Source organism: Lissotriton helveticus, chromosome 4_1 (assembly GCF_964261635.1).
Source record: "Lissotriton helveticus chromosome 4_1, aLisHel1.1, whole genome shotgun sequence".
In the NCBI taxonomy this organism is placed as follows: domain Eukaryota; kingdom Metazoa; phylum Chordata; class Amphibia; order Caudata; family Salamandridae; genus Lissotriton; species Lissotriton helveticus.
In genome coordinates this window covers 146,791,160-146,810,926 of record NC_136063.1, presented here as the reverse complement: position 1 = coordinate 146,810,926, position 19,767 = coordinate 146,791,160, and the positions used below count along the sequence as shown (strand labels likewise).

Below are 19,767 nucleotides of genomic sequence, written 5' to 3'. Positions count from 1 at the left end.
GGAGGTATTTGAGAGCTAAATTAAGTGTTTCAGAAGGTTTAGATGGTGTAGGTCATTGCATTTGGAGGGCACGCTCACTGCAACTGAGTAATCTAAATGGGCCCCCCATTCCCATTTGGGAAGCGCCTGATAAAATGGTCTGCATTGTTATGCCTGGTAGGAAAGGGACTCCATGGAACACATTTTCTGACTGGCAGTGTCATAGAATGGATTGTACAGCAACTACAGACAAAATCGGACTATCTTCCCAACTGCTGGAGTGTTGACACTACTAGTGCGCTAGGCACTACTATTGCAATGATCTCAGTTGGGGATGAGCATGCAGGACAAGGAAAAAGTAAGATGCTTGTGGACTGTAGCAAATGTTAAATCTGTTGCACAGTGTAAAGCTTTGCCTTTAGAAGACTGGGGGAAGGACAGGTAACTCTCTATCAAAGGATATCATTTTGCGAACTGCGCACCAAAAATCACCCACAGAAGTAGATGGATTGCCCTCGAGTCTATGTTGGCTTTCCTGATTTTCATATAGGCAGAGGCAACAAAGAATAAAGGCTTTTTATCTGGAAACCCTGAAGAAGAAGTTGTTGGGGGTTTGTGTCTTTGATGATCAAAAGTACTTAGACAAGGGGTAAATGAAAATATTTTGTCTCCTCAGATAAGCCAAAGAGTTATTAGTGTTGCCTCAAGGCAAAAGGCTAAGACCTTGCTACGGTAATTATAATTTCCCACCAAGAACTTCACAAACTTCCAATGTTTATCCACACCTGGCATGTGGAAGTAAGTGTCCTGAAGATCTATGGTGTACATGCAATCTCCTCGATAAAGCAGAGGATAGATATGATAAAGTACTACCATCCTAATTACAACTTTCCTTACATTTGTTTGTGGTTTTAACATTGAGAATGTCTCTGAATGTGTGCTTGGTTCACCTCTTTACCACCAGAAAGCAATGGTAAAAAAATTGCCTTTGTTATTGGAACCCTCTCCTTGGTACGCTTTTGAAGAAATATGTTGATCACCTACTGCAGTGTATATTGATGGTAATAGGTAGACATTTACGGTACTGTCAGTGGAGGAGAACAGAACCTAATAAAGTTGCCACGTTGCACAATACTTTGCACCAATCTATGTGATGTTTACACTTTGATGTTTGATAACGTTTTTTCTTACTGGAATGGGTAACGGGAGGGAGGAGGGGGTAGAAGAGCTACTGTGTCTCGTGTGGTGAGGTTCATGACTGCAGCTTAGTTGCTCGCCCTCTTTCCCTCTGAATGGACTGCACTTGTGCTGATACGACTGCCTCAGCTGTTTCTGAAGCATAGGCCAATGAGGGGGTTTGGCCTGCCTATTTAAAGTGGAGTCTATCATAGAACTGGAAAAGTGTTTGTGCTTTTTTCTTTACTAGGCCATGTACATTCACTGTCTTCACTTGTAGTCTCCAAGCTTTGCATTACTTTATCAGCAGGCGGCACAAGGGAGTGGTGCTTGGGAAACGAAGATCGATGATGCTTTGTTTAGCTTCTAGTTTGAGGCCTGCCAGACTCATCATGGAAGAACACCTTATGGAAAGACCATGACTAGCATGGCCAGCTAGCTCAGACAGACCTGCAGCAGCATTTATGAACTGAATAGAGACTATTATGCTTCTGTTCAGGATCTTTTTTAAATCCTTCTTTTGCTCGTTTGCCAAACCTTCTGTGAACCGCTACACTGGGACTTGTAACTACCCATCAGAGCAGCCACATTACTTGCTTTCATTGCTGCGACTGATGCACTATCACACTTTCCTGCCACCTGATTCTAGGTATCTGCATTCCTTATCAGGAGGATCTGGAGGATATACTGCTGTGGCATGGTTTCTTTCCAGGTGACAATCACAGATTCTGACAGGAAGATGACAGAAGTTTCAAAGGATCACATTATGGAGGGCTGCATTTCTTCTGGAGATGCAAAACAGCCACATTTACAGATAAACAACAGGATGATGACTAGAACGCTTGAACTGATTTCGGCCACTGGGGGCCCCGTTCAAGTCCTTAGTGTTTCACCCCACTAAGGGGTGCCCAACATCTTAGATAAGTTAATAGAAAAATAAAAGAAAATGACTCCCTCATCATTTTCGCACCTGCATATTGACGATTTGTTTTTTTGCAGATACTGAACACCACTGGCACAAAGCATGGCTTTTAACTGATGAGTTCAGCATCGTCAAAAACACTGGCAAAGCCAGTAGGTTCTAAAGGCTAGACCAACTGGCTGTTCATGATGTGATCTCTTTGGATCTCCGATGGAGGAGTTGTAGATAAGAACCGAGCTTCCTTAAATGAAGCAAGGCCAGTTTTCAATTACTGAAGGCCGGAGATTATCGAGCAACATTTCCATTGTATCAATTTTATTCTATTTTAAAAAGTTTGGAGAAACACTTGAAACATTTATTTATACAGTGATGTTTTTAAATTGTAATTACTTATTTTAAGAAAAATAGATGTGATTCAGCCAATATAGCAAGCAGATATAGCACTATAAATATATACATACAAACACACACACACACACACACACACACATGCATTTTAAATTGGCTTTTGTAAAAGAAAACATTTAATGTAAATATTTTACAAAAACAGTGGTCTAGGATCCCTGATTTGGGCAGGACTGTTCACTGGAGATAACCTTTAAGGAGAAACATACTTATTAAATGTATTAAATGATTAGTAACACTGCTTTGCACATTCAATCAATTGATGTAAAAGCTTTAGAGATCCCAACAATAATCAGAATTGCATAGGAGGCAAGTTACACTCCAGTGATGCTGGTAAACTGTGGAACATATTACAAGAAATCACTACCATCTTCCCAGTCAATAAATATAGTGAAAGAGAACTGTTTTCATCTCTCCGCTCAAATACTGTGAGCGCTCAAACGTCCAATCTAGATTTGCTAAGTGCTTTAGAAGAAGCGTAAGGATGTTTTAGCTATCTTATGCATTTTATGCAATACCTGTTTACCCTGCCCCAGCTAGGCATTCCTACTCTGTTTCTGGTTTTAACAAAAGGGGAATGCTTGCAGAGGGAGGGGAAGACAAGAGTGTGAATACATATATTTCAGCAGGTGCACACTTACCTCGGATGGAGGATTTGGTCGCTCTGGAGTTCTTGGGATGTACACATCCTGCATGGAAAGAACAGACCACCCGGGTGAGGACCAGCTGATCCTCATGTTATACTTCACCATCACTACATCTCACTGAAACATCTGAATCATCTATTACTCCCCAAGCATGTATGTCTCATTCCATGGACTACAGACCCTTCCTTGGCAACCATCACATTAGAAGTGTACACATTTTCCTACATCACTTACCTTTACCATACCCCTCAAGAGAATCCGTCTTACTTCTGTTCTCCGCATTCCACAGATTAGAACGTCCCCACTTAAGTCTAAATTGCAGCTCAGAATTTGCTACACCCTTACTCTGATCATTAATCTGCAGAATAAATGAACCCCATCCACTTCCTTCATAAGGAATCAGACATCCTTTTACCTCCCCAAATCCAAATCAACAAACAATCACTTCAATAGAATACATAACCTGTTAATATTCTCCACTCCGGCAAATACCCAAGGTATTAGGTGCAGCCTTATTCTGTCTGAATTGCTCACCACAGCATAAGGTGCAACCATTGCTCACAATCCGATTCCTTTTACGGTATCTGCATTACCTCCAACATAAGACGTTGCTCGTTTCCCTAGTCAGACTTCTCATCTGCTAAGTATGAGAAAGTTCCTTGCCTTCAAACAGCTAAAATACCGAAATGGGCTTGTAAAGTGCAACTGGTACTCAAGGGGCGTTCTGGTGCTGAGGGACAGGAACAACTGCAGGGAAGGAATAGTCTTGTAGGAAATACAACATTTGTAATTTCTTCCTGGTGGTTATGGGTAAAGAATTCCAATGTTTGGAAGCAAAGTATGAGAAGGGGCGACCCCCATTACAGTTATGCATAAAACGTGGCATCAGCACCTGACTGGCAAAGGTAGAGCATAGTGAGCGGGAAGGAAGATATGGAAGGGGCTGGATATTCTGTGTAAATATGAACTAACCAGTGACATGATGGAGACTCTACACTATTTGAATGGTCTCCTGAAAAGAGTCCAATGAGTTGTGCGCTTTAATAGGAGTTGGACATTTGAGGAAGGTGAGGTGGCCACACTCCAATACGTGGTCTATACAAAATATAACTTGCCCTGTACACCCTGCTTTCTTGTTTGGTGTTCATTATTATCTTTGACAAATTTTAGAAGGAAAGTTTAGCCACTTGTATGTGATTTACGGTAGATTTGGGATGTTTACTGAGGTTTTCCAGGGACACGACTAGTAGGACGTACTAATCTGAAAGTGGGATACTAAAATAGATGGATCACATGGCAGGTAGAAATGGGGCAGTCAAATGGAGAGTTAGGCCTTGGCTTCCTAATCGTAACATTATGTCTTTAAAGCTATTTGCTTACCTCATTGGGTTCTTAACATCTGTGGGCCTTCATACCTCAGATGCAAATTTCTTCCTTATTGCTCTTTCCACTCTCCTCTCTTTTCCTTGGACAGTCACGTTTGACGCATGGCTCAACTGAGGGGCACTCCTCCTACTTAGCTGCCAAACATTGGAATTCCTTGGCCATTACCATATGAAATATAACATGCCCATATCCCTTCAGGAAGAAGTTAAATCATTTGTATTTTTAACAGGCCTGTTGGACTTGGCCCTTCTGGCAGGTTCACCCCTAAACTTTTTGCTTATGAATGTGAATTGGTGGTAGTAATTTTTGGTTTCTGCGCACTTTACCACTGTGTCCCAGGGTAAAGTGCGTGCATGTAATGAGCTTGGCCTGCCCTCCCATAGGAATGCATGGGGAATGTATGTGTCCATGTTAGTTCCTGATGCGTGGGGAGTGCAAGCTCGAGTTTGGTATGAACGGACTCGTGTGATTGAATGCTGCGCGATGATGTGTGCGGCGTGAATGTGTCTAGTGTGGAAGTGCCACTTCTAGAAGTTGGTGTGCCTGTGCAGTGAATGTGCTGGCTTGTGATTGGCTGGAGCTGGCTGGTGTGCCAGGCTCCAGGAGTCAGGATGGGTGTGCCCCGGTGGTGAATGGGAGATCTGCATGTTGATGGCTGGGGAGGAGTGCACCTGGGACCTGAATAGGGCTGGACTTTCCCCCACACAATGCTGGCTCCGGCCCCTGTGGTGTGTCTGATGTGCCTGACCCACCTTGTGAATAGGCAGAGGGGCTGAGCAAAACAAGGTGCTCAGGGACCAGTTGTATCTGGTTCGCCCCTTGCCTGCACCTTGTACAACAAAGAGATTTACTGTATAAAAAGGGGCTGTGTCCCCTTACAAAGGGTTTTCTTCTTGATCCAAGCTGAGGGGGGGGGGGGGGGGCCTGCTGCTGCTGCTGGTCGCCAGGAGGACCGCCACTGGGGATTGCCTCCCTGCCTAGGAGGACCCTGTGAGCTGGCCCCTGGGCCCAGTCTTGCCCCCACCCCCTGAAGGACTTGGTGCTGGACTTTGGGGGCATTAGCGCACAAGAAGCGCTTTACTTTTAAGCTTTCTGGAGCCCTACAGTGCCTGGGAGCGCTGGATTTGCCCCTAGCGCTAAGAGCGCTTTATTTTCACTTTGGCGGTTGCCCACGCCGCATATTGCCGTGTTCCTGCCTCCTATTGCCCCTGGCAGGTGCCCACCCCGCCAGGGACTTTTGCGCCCGTGTATTGGTTTTCGTTATTACAATCTCCCGGGAGCCTACCCCCGGATCGGGCCCGAGATTATCCCCGCCGCCGCCCGGCCCGCAGCAGAAGTCAGGCAGGCCGGGGGCGGGACCGCGGGACAACCGGAAGTCGACGAAGTTCCCCCGGGGCTCCCAGGAGCGAGGGAGAGCCCCAGAGTGCACCAGCGAGGCTCCCATCTGGAAGGGCACATTGTAAAGTGTGTATTTATTATCTAATGTGTTTTGTACAATACAAAGGCTATTTTTATATATATCCTTGTGTGGTTTCCTTTGTGGTGGGCCTTGGGTGTTGTTGCTGGGGGTGCGGGCGAAAACACTTAACTTACATAGCCTCCGGGACAAGCCTGACTGCTCGCGCCACGTTGCCTAGAGGGTGAGCAGGGGTTATCTTTGGCGTGTAACTCCCCTGCCCTGACTAGAGTGGTGGTTTCTGCCTGGCTTTGTCGCATGCCTCAGCCAACCGGAAATCCCATTTCTAACAAGGCCTATTCCTTACCTGCAGTCGAACTTTGAGTATCAGTTGCCCTTTACAAAACCCAATTCAGTTCAGTAGTTTAGCTGTTTAAAGTAGTGACCTTATATTTAACAATTGACAAACCTGGCTAGGAAAAGAAACAACATTGTATGCGGAAGGTGATGCAGATACCATAGAAGGAATCCTTGTGACCAGTGGGCGTGTCTTATTCTGTGGTGAGAGATTCAGACAAAATAAGTGTGAATATAATACCATGAGCACTTGCTGGAGTGCAGACTATTAACAGGTTTGGGGTTCTGACAAAGTGATGGCTAGGGGTGAAGCAGTTTCTGGATTTGTGGAGGTAAAGGGGTGTGTCTGATTGCATGTGGATATGGTTGATTTATTCTGCAGATTAACTGTTAGGATAGAGTGTAGCAAAAACTCTGTGGGTGGATACAGACTTAAGGGGGCATGATGTAATCTGTGGATGTGGAGGAAAGAAGCAAGTCTGACAAATCAAAGGTAATGTGAAAAATATTCAAGCAGTGTATAGAAAATAAAAAAAAGTTGTCACAAAACAAAATTCCACAGGCAATTTGAAAACCCAGAGAAAAATGTTATGAGTAAAATAAGACCAAAACGACAAAAATTCATCAAGGGAAACTGGAGATCTTTGTTAAAGCTTTAAGTGAAAATAGTACCAAATAGCACAAAGTGCCAATGGTAGTCTACGGAAGCTGTAGACCAGAACCTAAGCATGGTTTGAGGCCGCCCGTGATGGAGCCCTGGTCGGACACAAGTAGTGGATTGGTCCTGGTAAAAGTCTGGAAATAAACAAAAGTTTGAAAAAGTTTCCAAGTCCTAATCCAAAATAGGACCATTTGAAGAAAAATGTGCCTCCCAATGGGACAAATCTGAAATTGTAGCTGCCGCCGTGAAATTGCTGCTTAGATAACTTCCACGGGTTGGTCCGACAAAGGCTATGGAGCTTTTGAAGTTTTTACTAGAATGTAACAAAGTCCCAAAACAGAAGGGGGGCACCTAGAGACACGCAGGCTACCAGGCAGAGGTCACCCGCAAAGACTAGTCCAAGTTCTTGTTGCCACTGGTCAGCAGAGAATTGTAGGGAAAAGGTTTATTGGAATTTTCTGTGTCCATATAGCCACACAGGAGGTCAGCCACCTGAACCCCGCAGTACACTAGCTTGTCCTGGGTACACAGGCGAGCAGGTCCAGTCCTTCACAGTTCTTCGCAGAGCAAAAGACAGCAAGCCCAGTCCTCTTAAGTTCTTCTACAGGCCCAGACAGCGTTCTGAGGAAGTCTGGGTGAGGGTCCAGCTTTGTTGGGTTCATCAGCCGGAGGGTGGTGGACACCCTAAGACACTACTAGTCCCTCTCTGACCAGTGGAGTAAGTTAGGCCCTGTCTACCTTTTCATTTGTTCCTGTCTTTCTTACTGCATATAATCCCAGAAACCACCCTAGTACCAAAATACAAAATGGGGAAACACTCATACCCTTGTGCAGAGCCTATGTGCCCATCAGAAGTTGTGTCCAGGGTAATGAACAGTCCCTTTATCAGTGGTCACTCAAACAAAGTTCTGTGGATAGCTTTTCTCTCTCTGTGTTTGTTGCCAGTCTGAGTAGGGGGGACAAAAGCAGGGGTATTTCCATGTATTGCCTTGCAACAGTGAAGGCCACTTCAAAGTAAATTAAGTTCCTCGGCTCACCCCAACTGGTCTTCCTGACAGGGTAAGAAAACGTGTCTCCACTCCAAGGGAATTGTCTTTGCTTCTTTTACACCTAATTCAGGTTAAGAACTGGCTGGGTATTTGCTGGAGAGGTAATTCAAATTAGCCTCCATCAGATTCACGCACAGTAAAGGTAACTTTCTAAAAGATACATTTCCCATACTTTAATACAATTTCAACTTTACCAATAGATTGGATTTTTATTAAATATAACAGTGTTAAGGGGATGCTGTAGCTGGCAAAGCACAACATTTATAAATTAAATTGTATAATCTATATTTTGACTTTTCCTATGTACCAGATACTGCCTGACCAGTGACAATGTAATTTTGTGCCTAGTCACCAGGGAAACCTGCCATTTCAAATGTCACACATGTTCCACTCTTAAATATTATGCACCCTCCGTTGTGAGCAGCAAGGTGCGCTTACAGTTGACTATTTTCTTTTAAATCTGGGTTTCCTACCTGCGAAAGGGAGCTTTGGTCAGGTCTGTGTAGCAGAATTCAAGCTGCCGGTGTCAGGCTACATAGGATAAGCCTAATGACATGTTTTCACTGCCAGTGTAATGGATAGCGCAAGAAATGCTGCAGTCCACAAGTGGTATTTAACTTTTCATGATATAGGTGTTTATGAAGACCATATACGAAGGCCTTATGGGAATGTTAAAATTGCCAATTAGGTTTTAGGCCAATATCAGCATGCTTTATGGGTCAGAGCACATACAGTGGGGGCACTGTATGGAAATGTCCCAGTGTTAGCGATCAAGATTACTAGTAGATGAATTCCCCCAAAAATAAAAAACTGGGGGTGCACTACGCCATGGTGTAGTCACAAAAGCGGCCCTCCCTCAGGAACCACAGTCGGTCCAAAGATTATAAAACACACCGAAGCAACAGAGGTGGCGCAAACGTAAGGATCCAAAGCAGGGTAGAGATTCATCAAGTTTGAGAAGGAGTCGTCTTTGAAGAAGACACAGAGTGAAGGGGGAACAAAAGCGCACACAGGTATCGCCATAAACCTGTCGCAGGACCAAGCAAAAACCCTCAGACTTCAAGTCCTCAAAAGCACCCTTGACGCTGAAAGCCTCAGTAGGTGAGGTGGGAAGGAAAGCAATGAAACCTTGTGGCTCTACACATAAGGGCACTGTAGGTGGCAACTTCTCAGAAGCCAGCTCAATTCCAAAAGGTGATAAGGCCTGGGGCAAAATGGCCATGAATGAAATCCCCCCTCTCCCGAACCCCACCACACACTACAAAGATTTTGAATCCCCGTAAGAGTTCTGATTTCAGAAGCAAGATGGAGCCCCGGCCAAAACCTAAAGCTAATGAAGATCAAGAATTCTACTGTAAGCAATACGAGCAGGGTTCCAAGACTCCAAAACAGCAGAAGGGGATTGGCAAGACATGGACACTGACTCGCCAGAAGAGGATATCGACTCACAGTTTTCTACCCCACCCACAGAACGAGCATGATGGATTTTTCCAACTGCAGATTTATCACTTTTTCAAAGATACTAAACTTCCTCTCACCCTCTTAAAGATGGTAGGTCTGAGGAGGGAACTTGACAACAGGAAGTCTTGAGAGACTGAACAGGCAAAATGGTCCTCCATGTGACCACAAAGTCAGTACAGTAGTATCGGATGACCAGGTTACTTACATTCGGAACACTTTTTCTGGTGGATACCATATATGCAGTATACATCCAAAAGACAGAAACTAAACAAGATGTACAGTTTGCCATTAAAACAACGTGACCACTGCATCATTCAAACACATCGCTGTCTGTCCCTCTTTCCAGTGAGCAACTCTTATTACTGCAGAGACCCCACGCTTCCCAGGTAGATGCTAATGATTTCATAGTTTCATGCAGTCTCTTATTCATCGTTCATCTCCTGCCACCAACTGAGGCTCTCAGTGGACCCATTTATCCCTGGGGCGCAATCCCCTGGGCAGCAATATACAATATGTTTCTGAGATATCGTTACATGATGCCAGATCTGTGAGGCAAATGTCAACGGTAGGTGGCGGTCCTTTTCCCCACGATACAAACACATCTTTTCCCCAGCAACAGGGCCAGGCCAACAAACTTTCTATTGTGCTTAGGCATCTCTTTAACATAGCCCAGGAGCACCAAAAGTGACACTGGCTGACGTGCCAGGCCCACAAGATAATTTAGTACTTAGAACAACAGGGACCAGTAATTTGCAATCATGTGGATAGTCTATCTGCAGATTCCTCACCATCAGATTATCTCAGGTACGAGACTAGATGAGGAAGATTTAAACTGCATTGCTCCAGTAGGTGGTGATGTGCGGCTCCGCACCAACTTCATTCCTGTCCAGAAGCGATGACAGAGCTAAATAGAAGAACCACAGCTACATGCTGATATTAGTTTCTTTCTTAACTCAGTCCACACCCACAGACATGAAGCCCAACATAATCAGCTATACCAGTTTGCAGATCACAAAATTGGAACCTTTTTAGAGCGGAAAGGCGGCTTTTTCACAGACCGGTGAGGAGGGAGTGAAGTGAGGAACCTGCAGTTAGATAGCGGGATCCACCAGAAATAGCATTACTGAAGGTAAGTAGCTTGATCCTCTGATGCATACTTCTATTTGCAGACTCCATACCTTTGGAATAGATACAAAAGCAAACCCCACCCCTGTGGAATGTCTCAGAACAAAAGGTCTTGCAGAACTATACAGGTGAGGCCTGTCTGACCCGGCTGTCAAGCTTTGTGAAGGTTTGTACAGATTCCTACTTTGCAGCCCTATAGATACCTAGTGCAGGCACTCTGCGTGCCTGAGCAGTGGTAGCAGCCTTAGCCCTGGTGGAATGGGCCCTCAAACCCTACAGAGGCTTCATGCATTTAACTGCTGAATTGCCGCCAATCAATCTTCAGTAGGTGCAGATTGTGCACATTCGGGTGCAGGAAACCAGCCCAGCAGCTTTGACAGGAGGTCCTCCCGAAGAAGTAGCCTGTTCTGAGGGCAGATGATTGACTGGGGCCCAGTCTTTCTTTATCCTCTTGAGAACATGGCTTGGAGATGCAGAGGTGGAAAAGAATCCAAGAGTCACATGCTCCACTCTATCCCAAATATTTCTTCAAGAGAGCGCCTTCTTGGAAACAGTTCAGTGAGCAAAGATTTTGAGATGGGGAGTTTGACTGACAGTGAGGACTGGGATCTAATCAGGGTTCTCCACATTTCTGAACAACACATTATACCACCTGTTGCATTGGCCTTGTCGCCAAACAGGCGAGACCCATTGCTTGGCATGTACATTTAAGAGGTTACAAACCCCCTGAGAAGCCTGTGGATGGCACCCAAGCAAGCAGCAGAAGCAAAATGTTAGTGACAACTGGTCTGCTCAAGCAGTTGGTGAGGTCCAGCCTACACCACATGAAGTACTTTGCAGCAACCGGACCATCCTGGATAGTTTGAGCCAGGTTGGCCCAAAATTCCTCTGGAGCTGCCAGCAAGGTTTTGCCAACCAGGTCACTTAAAGCATGGGCATATCTCACCAGCAAGCAACCTGGCACACACTGACAGAAGGGTGACACTAGCTTAGGAAACCATTTGCTTCTAGAAGGTCTCACGACATTTAGACTTGTGAGGGCTTGTCGTGGGGAAAGAATTGAGATTCACCCTACTGGTGAGAGCATGAACTCCCAAACTTTGTTTGGTGCGGTTTCAGTTATGGTCGCTTAGAGCTAGCCTGTGGTGTCTGGCAACCTGCCTGAAGCTGGCGATCAGGAACAGGATTTAGACCAGGGCCTCATCAAATGGAAGTAATGGTTTCAAAGAGGTTTGTCTAGTTGCAAAACGTTGATAGTACATTAGGTTTGACTTCCATATTTGGCAGTTTATGTCCAAGACCTCCACCTCACATCTCATTACTACAGCAAAGGCATCTCTCTCTTCTGTTAGCGGTTCCAGGTGATAACACAACTCAGTGTCTGTGGGGTGGGGGGTAAAAACCCCACTGGCTTCCTGTAAATCCAGATATATACTGTCAGTATATAGTTGGTGAAAATATTTCCCCTAATCCCCGTTGCCATTCCCAATGCCAGGTTGACTCTGTTCAAGGTCTGAGCCAAAAGGTTGGTGGGGGCAGCTCCAAGGCAAACATTCTGACTGAACTGGGGCCGGGCACATTAGTATGGCATAGAGAGACAAGCTCAGTTATTGCAGAGATGGACTAAACTTGGAGTAAGAGAAAGCTATGGGAATGAAGATATATTCTGGCACCAGTGGTCTCGGCATCAATGTGGCAGAGACCGGTGTGGATTTTTTGGATTGGAAGTCGGCTCCAACATCGGAGCAGAACCCAAGGCAGGCTCGAGAGACAGACAGTGCTGAAGGAGGACCCACAATGTGCTATCTAGACTGGAGGCCTGCATAGACCTTTGGGGCCTGAATGCACACAACAGGGAGTCGAGGGGTACTAAAAATTCACAACATGGCTTCTCTAAAGGCCTTAATCTATAGTGACTTCACCAATGGACCCGGAAACTCTGGGTGCATCATGATCAGTTGCATATTCAACTCTTGGGCATAGGACAGAGTGAGATCGCAAGGATTGCAGGCGTTTCGACCACGTGGTTTCCCTTTCCATTGTTAACCAGGGGTTCGCTTTCCCCTGCATGCCCTGAGCTGCTTGGAGTCTCGAGCCAGCACGACTTTAGGTAAAGATATTAATTTGCCATAAGGCTTACTGTACTTGATTACATTTGATAATGTTAAGCAAGATAATGAATAATTTTATTTTACCTAGATAGTGAGCCTGTTATGCTTCATATTTAGTCTGCATCAGGTTTGCTTTGTCTTTACAATTGTTTACTTTGGACTATCCACGCTTGGCTATGCAACCTTATGTACTGATGCTTTTGAAAGCAGGATCGCTTCTCCCCTGTTTTCATAAGTTGGTGGTACCACATCTACTTTCAAATATGCACTTTTAGCGGCCCTTCGCCGTTATTCACTGATGCTCTTAAGATTGCTTCCTCCCTGTATACACATTTCACTAGAAGGCATGTTTGTTTCACCCTTTGATGGTGATAACACATTTTTCACACATCTGTGGAGTGGTTTTCGCGGTCACTGACTAGCTGCAATTTGGAGTGCTTCTATTTTAAATATTGCATGGGTGACTGCACCAGACAGTGGTTGCTGGCTCACATTTCGTGTCTGATGTTTCCACATTGAATCAGATTAGATTTGCATGGATCAATTCACGTGCTTCACGATGCTTGCACTTTATCACATTTCTGAATTATTTTCCTCACTTTGATACAAATATTTCTGTTAGGACTAATTGGCCAGTTGATTTATTTTACAGATTTGTGCGTCCAGGTTACATGGAAATTAATAGAAATATACCAGATTAACACTGGTCAAGTGAGATTAAATCTTTGGTACGTTCATTCTGCCAAGCTGCAGTAGGAATGTAAACCCTGACAGTTCCTATGTTATTTCTTGTAGGTTTCTACCACCCTTTGCTATCCTGATGAAAATCCTACATTATTAAGTAAGGGGTCGAAACGTTTACTTATTAGGTTTCACCCATATCGCTGAACGTTGGACTACACTAAAACACATGTCTATATCATTGGGTTCTTAAAAATCTTTTTGTCCTATGGGCAGGAACCTTTTTTGTATATATTGTAAATATCGTCAATGTAGTATATCATTGTATCACATACTTGCACTTTAAACTGTGCTGTCATTTGGAGCACCTACTTTGTTTTGATTTTGTATAATTGTGACTGTGATTAATACAGAATTTTAACCACATGGAAGGGCAACACATTTGTGTAAGAGAAGATGCCAAAGTACGAAATACCAACTTTTCAGGGAATAAGTTGGTATAAGGAGGCTGCACTGACAGCACCTGTAGCTCACTGATGTAATGCACAGAGGTGACAGCAATAAGAAAAACAGTCTAAAGGGTCAGAAACCTAAAAACAACTGTGTATGGGCTCAAAGGGCACGAGCATGCATATCAGAAAGTACCAGATTAAGGTCCCACTGAACATATTAAAAATGTGTAGAGGAAACAATTAAACCCAAACACATCATAAGAGGTGATATAACCAAAGAGGACTGATCAAGCAAATGCAGATAGGCGGAAATGACCAAACAGTAACCCTTAACGAGGTCAACAGCATTGCTTTGCTGCACCAAAGACTAAACAAGCGTAAGTATATCAGAAAGCTTAGTCTGAAAAGGATCGACCCAACAGGCCTCGTACCAGGCTACAAACTTTGCAGCAGACAAAATATTTTTATCTTGTGGATGGGCTGCGAACAGCCAAAGTCACAGCCTGCACTCTCACAGGGCAAAGCCATTCAGGTGGTTCTGTTAAATTTCGACAGATGGAGGTGCAGGTGCGAAGGTTCGCCTGCTGAACCCTGCCCGACAGTTGAAGCAGAAGGTCCTTCTAAAGCAGCAAAGGCTCGGGCTTAGCAGATTGGAGTATCACATTCTGTGAGCCCAGGGTGGAGCTAACAAGATGAGCCAAACCTGGTCTCTCCTAACATTCCTGAGGGCTCAGGCAAGCAGCGGCAGAAATGATGCCACAGACAGAGCTATAAACATCTGGGCACAAAAGGTGCAGTACTGTGCGTTCTTGGCGGTAGCAAAAAGAGATACCCTGGACACACTACAATGGGTAAAGACCTGAACTTCTTCTGGGAACAGAAAACAGTCCTGGCCTGATAGATAATGTCTGCTGATGTCATTCGCCCTGGTGTTCTGGAAGCCTGACAGGTGGTTGATAGGGAAATCTTGCGACGGTCCAGTCAGCACCACGGTTTCAGCACCCCCTGGCACAGAACATGGTACACTATAAGGCCCTCTTGCAAGTACCATATGGCTATCTTGTTGTCTGCCACACAGCTCCAGAAGACTGATGTGCTTCTGATCCTCTGGAGAACCGAGGTATCTGATGTCCAACTCGTCCACTGGGCCTCCCCATTCCAGAGATGATGTGTCCATCAAAATTGTAAGTTAAGTGTCAGGCATGAGAATGGTTTGACGGAAGTGAGAATGGCAATCTTTTATCCACCAATGAAGGTCCATGGCCACCAAAAATACTGATTTTTTCTCCTAGACCAGAGCCAACTGAAGGTGAAGGTTCCACTGCAGAGCTTGCATTTGCCAATTAATGAATCACCAGCAGGATAACTGAGGGATTAGAAAGGATTTGAAAGCCAACGTGTCCAGAACTGCCACTAGAAAGGGAATTCCCTGCACTGGCCTTAGGTGGGATTTCAATTTTATGGTGAACCCTAGCGAAGACAGCAGCGTGACTGTCTGCAGCTAGTCAGCAACTCACTGTGGTGATCCCACCTGTCATTGAGGTCGTGAAATCCTGACCTGTAACGATTACCTGCAACCCTTGAGATCACCTTCATGCAGACCTGGGGGAGCCGAGATGAGCTTGACGGGCAGGATGGTGAGCTGAAACTATTCCAGCATTACAGCGAAGTGAACGAAATACCTGTGGGACTTCTGGACGGGACATGGAAGTATGAGGTATGGAAGTCCAAGGACAAATAATAGAGCAGAGAGGACATGGACCAGAGTCTGCATTTTGAATTTGTCCTTCCGAAGGAAGGCATTCAGAAAGAGAGGATCTATATTTAGTGGTAGCCCATCATGCTTCATGCTCCAGGAAGTACTTAGATTAGCATCATATGCCTCTCTCTGCATTGGGAACCCTTCTCCCCCCCTCCCCCAAGGCAAGCAGTGTATGCACTTCTTGTGAGAGAATTGTGGAATGATCCTCCAAAGTCTGAGGAGGAATTTGAGGGAAAGTGGACTGAAAGGTGAGGGCATAACTATTCTGAACACCATCTTAGACCCACTGGTGTGAGATACCTGTGTGCCAGCTGACAGACAAAACCAAATCCTGTTCCCTACTGGTCACAGATCACCAATGGATGGTGAACTGTAGTGGTTTGGCAATGGGTGACGAGGACGACTACCACTGCTGCCCTTCCTGATGGCGATGGCCACAAGCTTGACCACCATCAACTCTGAAACAACAAGCATTTACAATGCAACGGTCTCGCCTTTGAAAAAGTTAGAGCTATTGGCATTGTAAATGACATTTGTATTTGTAGCCACACACACACATACACAGAGCCACATACACAGACACACGCACAGCTACAGACACACACAGCCACACACACACACACACACACACTTCATCCACCCACTAAGTCCATCCACCCAGCCACCACTCAACTCCATTCATCCACTGACTCCATCCACCCAACCACACCTTGTCAGGGGTAGTAAGCACTATATAAATACAGTTACAAAACAATACATAAAACGAACTTGTGCAAGTACATGACACCTTGATGAATCACAATCACTTGCTCTGTCTTGATCCAGGCGTAAAAGCAACTTAAACAAGATAAAAGCTTTGTAAATTAACCCCATTATAACCATCGATTTGCCAGTCGCTGTGTGTGTATGTGTGGGGGGGGTGGGTGTCTCTGTATGTATGTGCGTGCGTGGGCGCTTGTGTGTGTGTCTGTGTGTGTGTATGTGCATGCGTGTGTGTGGTGTTTTGAGCTTCCTAGGAGACAGCGCCTGGCCGCAGCGCTCGTTCACGTGCGCGTGTCAGTTTGGAATCGCCTCCAAGGCTCCTGGGAAGCTCACACGCCAGTCGCTGCCTTCCTCATTGCTCTTCCTGATAACTTTACAATAATGATCCTCAATCAGAAAAGAGAAGTATATAATTGAATGGCACAAAACAGACAACTGTGCGCTATATAATATTTCACCACAGACACAGGTGAAATAATGGCATGGGAAGATGTTTTTACGTTAGCAGTTATGTACACAAAAGTGCTACGGATACCAAAGGAAATTGACACATTTTGTAAACTGATACCTCATGCTGTAGGCTCCAGCTCCCAACTCTTGGCCAATCCCAGAGAGGCTGGCATCGAAGTCCTGTACCAATCCAGACACGATGACTTCATCCTCAAGTGGCAGTTTGAGACCCCAGGCCATTTTAATTCACTAGTTCGGTCCAGCAGCCCCAAAAGTAAACCCCTGAAAAGGCCGCAATCATCTGCCCCGCAGGCTCGGAGCCTGGGAACGGAGCAGCAAGCGGGACTCCTCGCCGGATAACTTCTGAGCGTCTCGGGCCCAGGTGGGCCCATCTGCGGCTCCCGGAGGCCCTGGAAGTGTCCGGCAGTTACAGCGGTGCCAGCGGGACGGGGCCTGGGAGGAGGCCGTCTGGAGGTTGGGGGCGGCAGGGCCCCAAGTCCACAGGGACCGGGGATCGTGTCCCCGTCCAGCGGAAGGCGCGGGTTCCCAAGACTCACCAAACACATACATACCCCAAGCCTCTCAAACTCCATACATCTGCACACGCACAAACACACACGCTGACTCACACACTCGCACACAAACACACGCTCACTCACAAACTTGCACACAAATACACCAGCAATACTTTCACACCGAAACAGGCACTCAATTGTCCCCACACAATCCAAGAAACAACGTTGTCGTTGCACACCCAGGTGCATGCTCTACAATTCGTCGGTCGCACGCCAAACTGGACAGGAAGTACACTGCACATGTAGACACAGATCACACACATGCACATAACACGGTCGCAGATAAAAAAAAATGCACTGCAGGCACATGCATCCTCACACAGCGCACACACATGCGCACAGATACAAAACAGCCTACCACCCACCAAACAAGGCCACACACGTGCACGCATGCGCACACGTACACAAAATCACCTCACGCCCACCACCACCACAACTTCCACACACACACACCAAAAACCAATAACCTCAGGGGTATTGTCCTATTCTGACCTCAGTGAGGGGTGGGAGAAAAGTCCACTCCAGAGAGCGGTCCTTCGTGGAAAGAAAGTACTCCAGGCTTTGTTGACATCGAACCTGTCGAAGCAAGGGGCAGGGGGTGGGGGTGGGCGTCGCGCTTCCGGTCGGGTCAGGCTTAACCCCTCGTGCATGGGCAGCTCCAACCAGGAGTGAGTTGATTGGCAGGTCCATGCTATTTTTTCGATCCTTTGGAAGAGAGTCCATGTCTTTTCATATCTGACTGAGCCCCCAAAAAATGACATTTAATATCTCACTCTGAGGGACTGGAAAATCAAAATTATAACGTCTCACTCGGAACCGCGTGAACCTATCGTTTTATCTCTCACGATAACACACTGCAAAACCTAACTCTTTGCATTGAGTTATTATCCCCAGTAAACGCTGACGTTTTACATCTAACTCCGAGGTGTTTGAGCCACTAAAGTATGCCTTGTTGTACATCTGACATCGGAAACCCGAGAAAGCTGCCAATAGCGCATTCAAATTCTGAACATCTGTACTTTCGAATCTCACCATGACCACTGGCAAAGCTGACATTTATTTTAATTGTGAAACGCCGAGAAAGGTGAAGTTTAACATCTCAAATTGAGCACAGTAAACGCTGACGCTTTGCATCCCCCTGCAGAACGTCGGGAAGGTCCGCGAGCTCTGGCATCTGTCAGCCGCTGGAAAAGCAAGCATTAGTTTGACATCTCTCGGAGTAGACATACTGCGAATGCTGGCCTTCCCTGCTGCATCTCGCGCTGGTCACGTGAAAAGGGTGGCCCTCGCTTCAGGCTGACCTGGGTACCCGGCCTACCCCGTGCCCGCAGAGGCTGCGATCATTTGGATTTCAATAAAGATGCGTTTAATGCTTCCCTGGTTACAGGGGACACGGATCGCACGTCGCATTGCTTTACTTTGAAAATGACTGTTCATTAAAAGATGCACAGCACAAATTCTGTAATAGCAGTGTGCGAGCCAGGGGAAGGCAGTTATCTGCAGTGATTAGAAACTGTGGAGGAGCGGTGCTATAAAATGTTTTTAAACACAGCTATACAAACTCCTTCCGCGATGTGTCCGGAAGTCAGGCAAAGTCGCCTGTGACGGGGGCCGGGCTGCGTCTGCACCGGAAAAGAAGGCAGGCGGAGTGAAAGCGTCTCGGGACGCCAGAAGGAGAGCGGAGTCCCTCTAAATTGAACTGGTAAGTTGAAAAGAGGGGGGGGGGGGCTCGGTGCACTTGTGTGTGTGTGTGTGTGTGTATGATGTGTGCGACGGCGGGGGAGAGGGGGGGTGCACTCGTGTGTGTGTGCGCGTGTGTGTGTGTGTATGTGTATGTGTATGTGTGGGGGGGTGGGTGTCTCTGTATGTATGTGCGTGCGTGGGCGCTTGTGTGTGTGTCTGTGTGTGTATGTGCATGCGTGTGTGTGGTGTTTTGAGCTTCCTAGGAGACAGCGCCTGGCCGCAGCGCTCGTTCACGTGCGCGTGTCAGTTTGGAATCGCCTCCAAGGCGATGCGCGCGGCCAGGATTGTCTCCTGGGAAGCTCACACGCCAACATAAGGTTCTCTGCGGAGACGCGCTTCGCGCGGCTAGCCGAGACCTAACAAAAAAGTCAAGTAGCTTCTTGGACATGTTGAGAGGCCGCGTCTGGTGACAGGTAAAGGCTCTTTAGTAGCTCTGGCATTTCTGGTACTGCTGGTGAAATTGGGGGGATGGGAGAACACAACCAAGGAGTGAGCCACAGCTCTTTCTTTGAAAAGCTGGAAGACTGATGGGCCGGGAAATTTGTGGCACATCGGCTCCAACGGCAAATACTGCTATGCAATATTTCAGGCATTACTGTCATTTTTGTTTAGCTTAGGTGTTAGTAAATGTCACCACTTCAGCAGGGCCCAGAAGGGTGATATAAAG

General features: G+C 46.1%; 1 protein-coding gene across 21 annotated transcripts in view; it reads right to left on the bottom strand.

Moving 5' to 3' along the window:
- SCRIB (scribble planar cell polarity protein) overlaps window positions 1-19,767 on the bottom strand; it is a 576,647-nt gene that overhangs the window by 101,435 nt on the left and 455,445 nt on the right. For all 21 annotated transcript variants that reach the window (XM_078686589.1, XM_078686596.1, XM_078686598.1 and 18 more), the window contains one exon: window positions 3,124-3,171. In XM_078686589.1, the coding sequence (XP_078542715.1) occupies window positions 3,124-3,171 (48 nt within the window). The remainder of the gene's footprint in view (window positions 1-3,123; window positions 3,172-19,767) is intronic.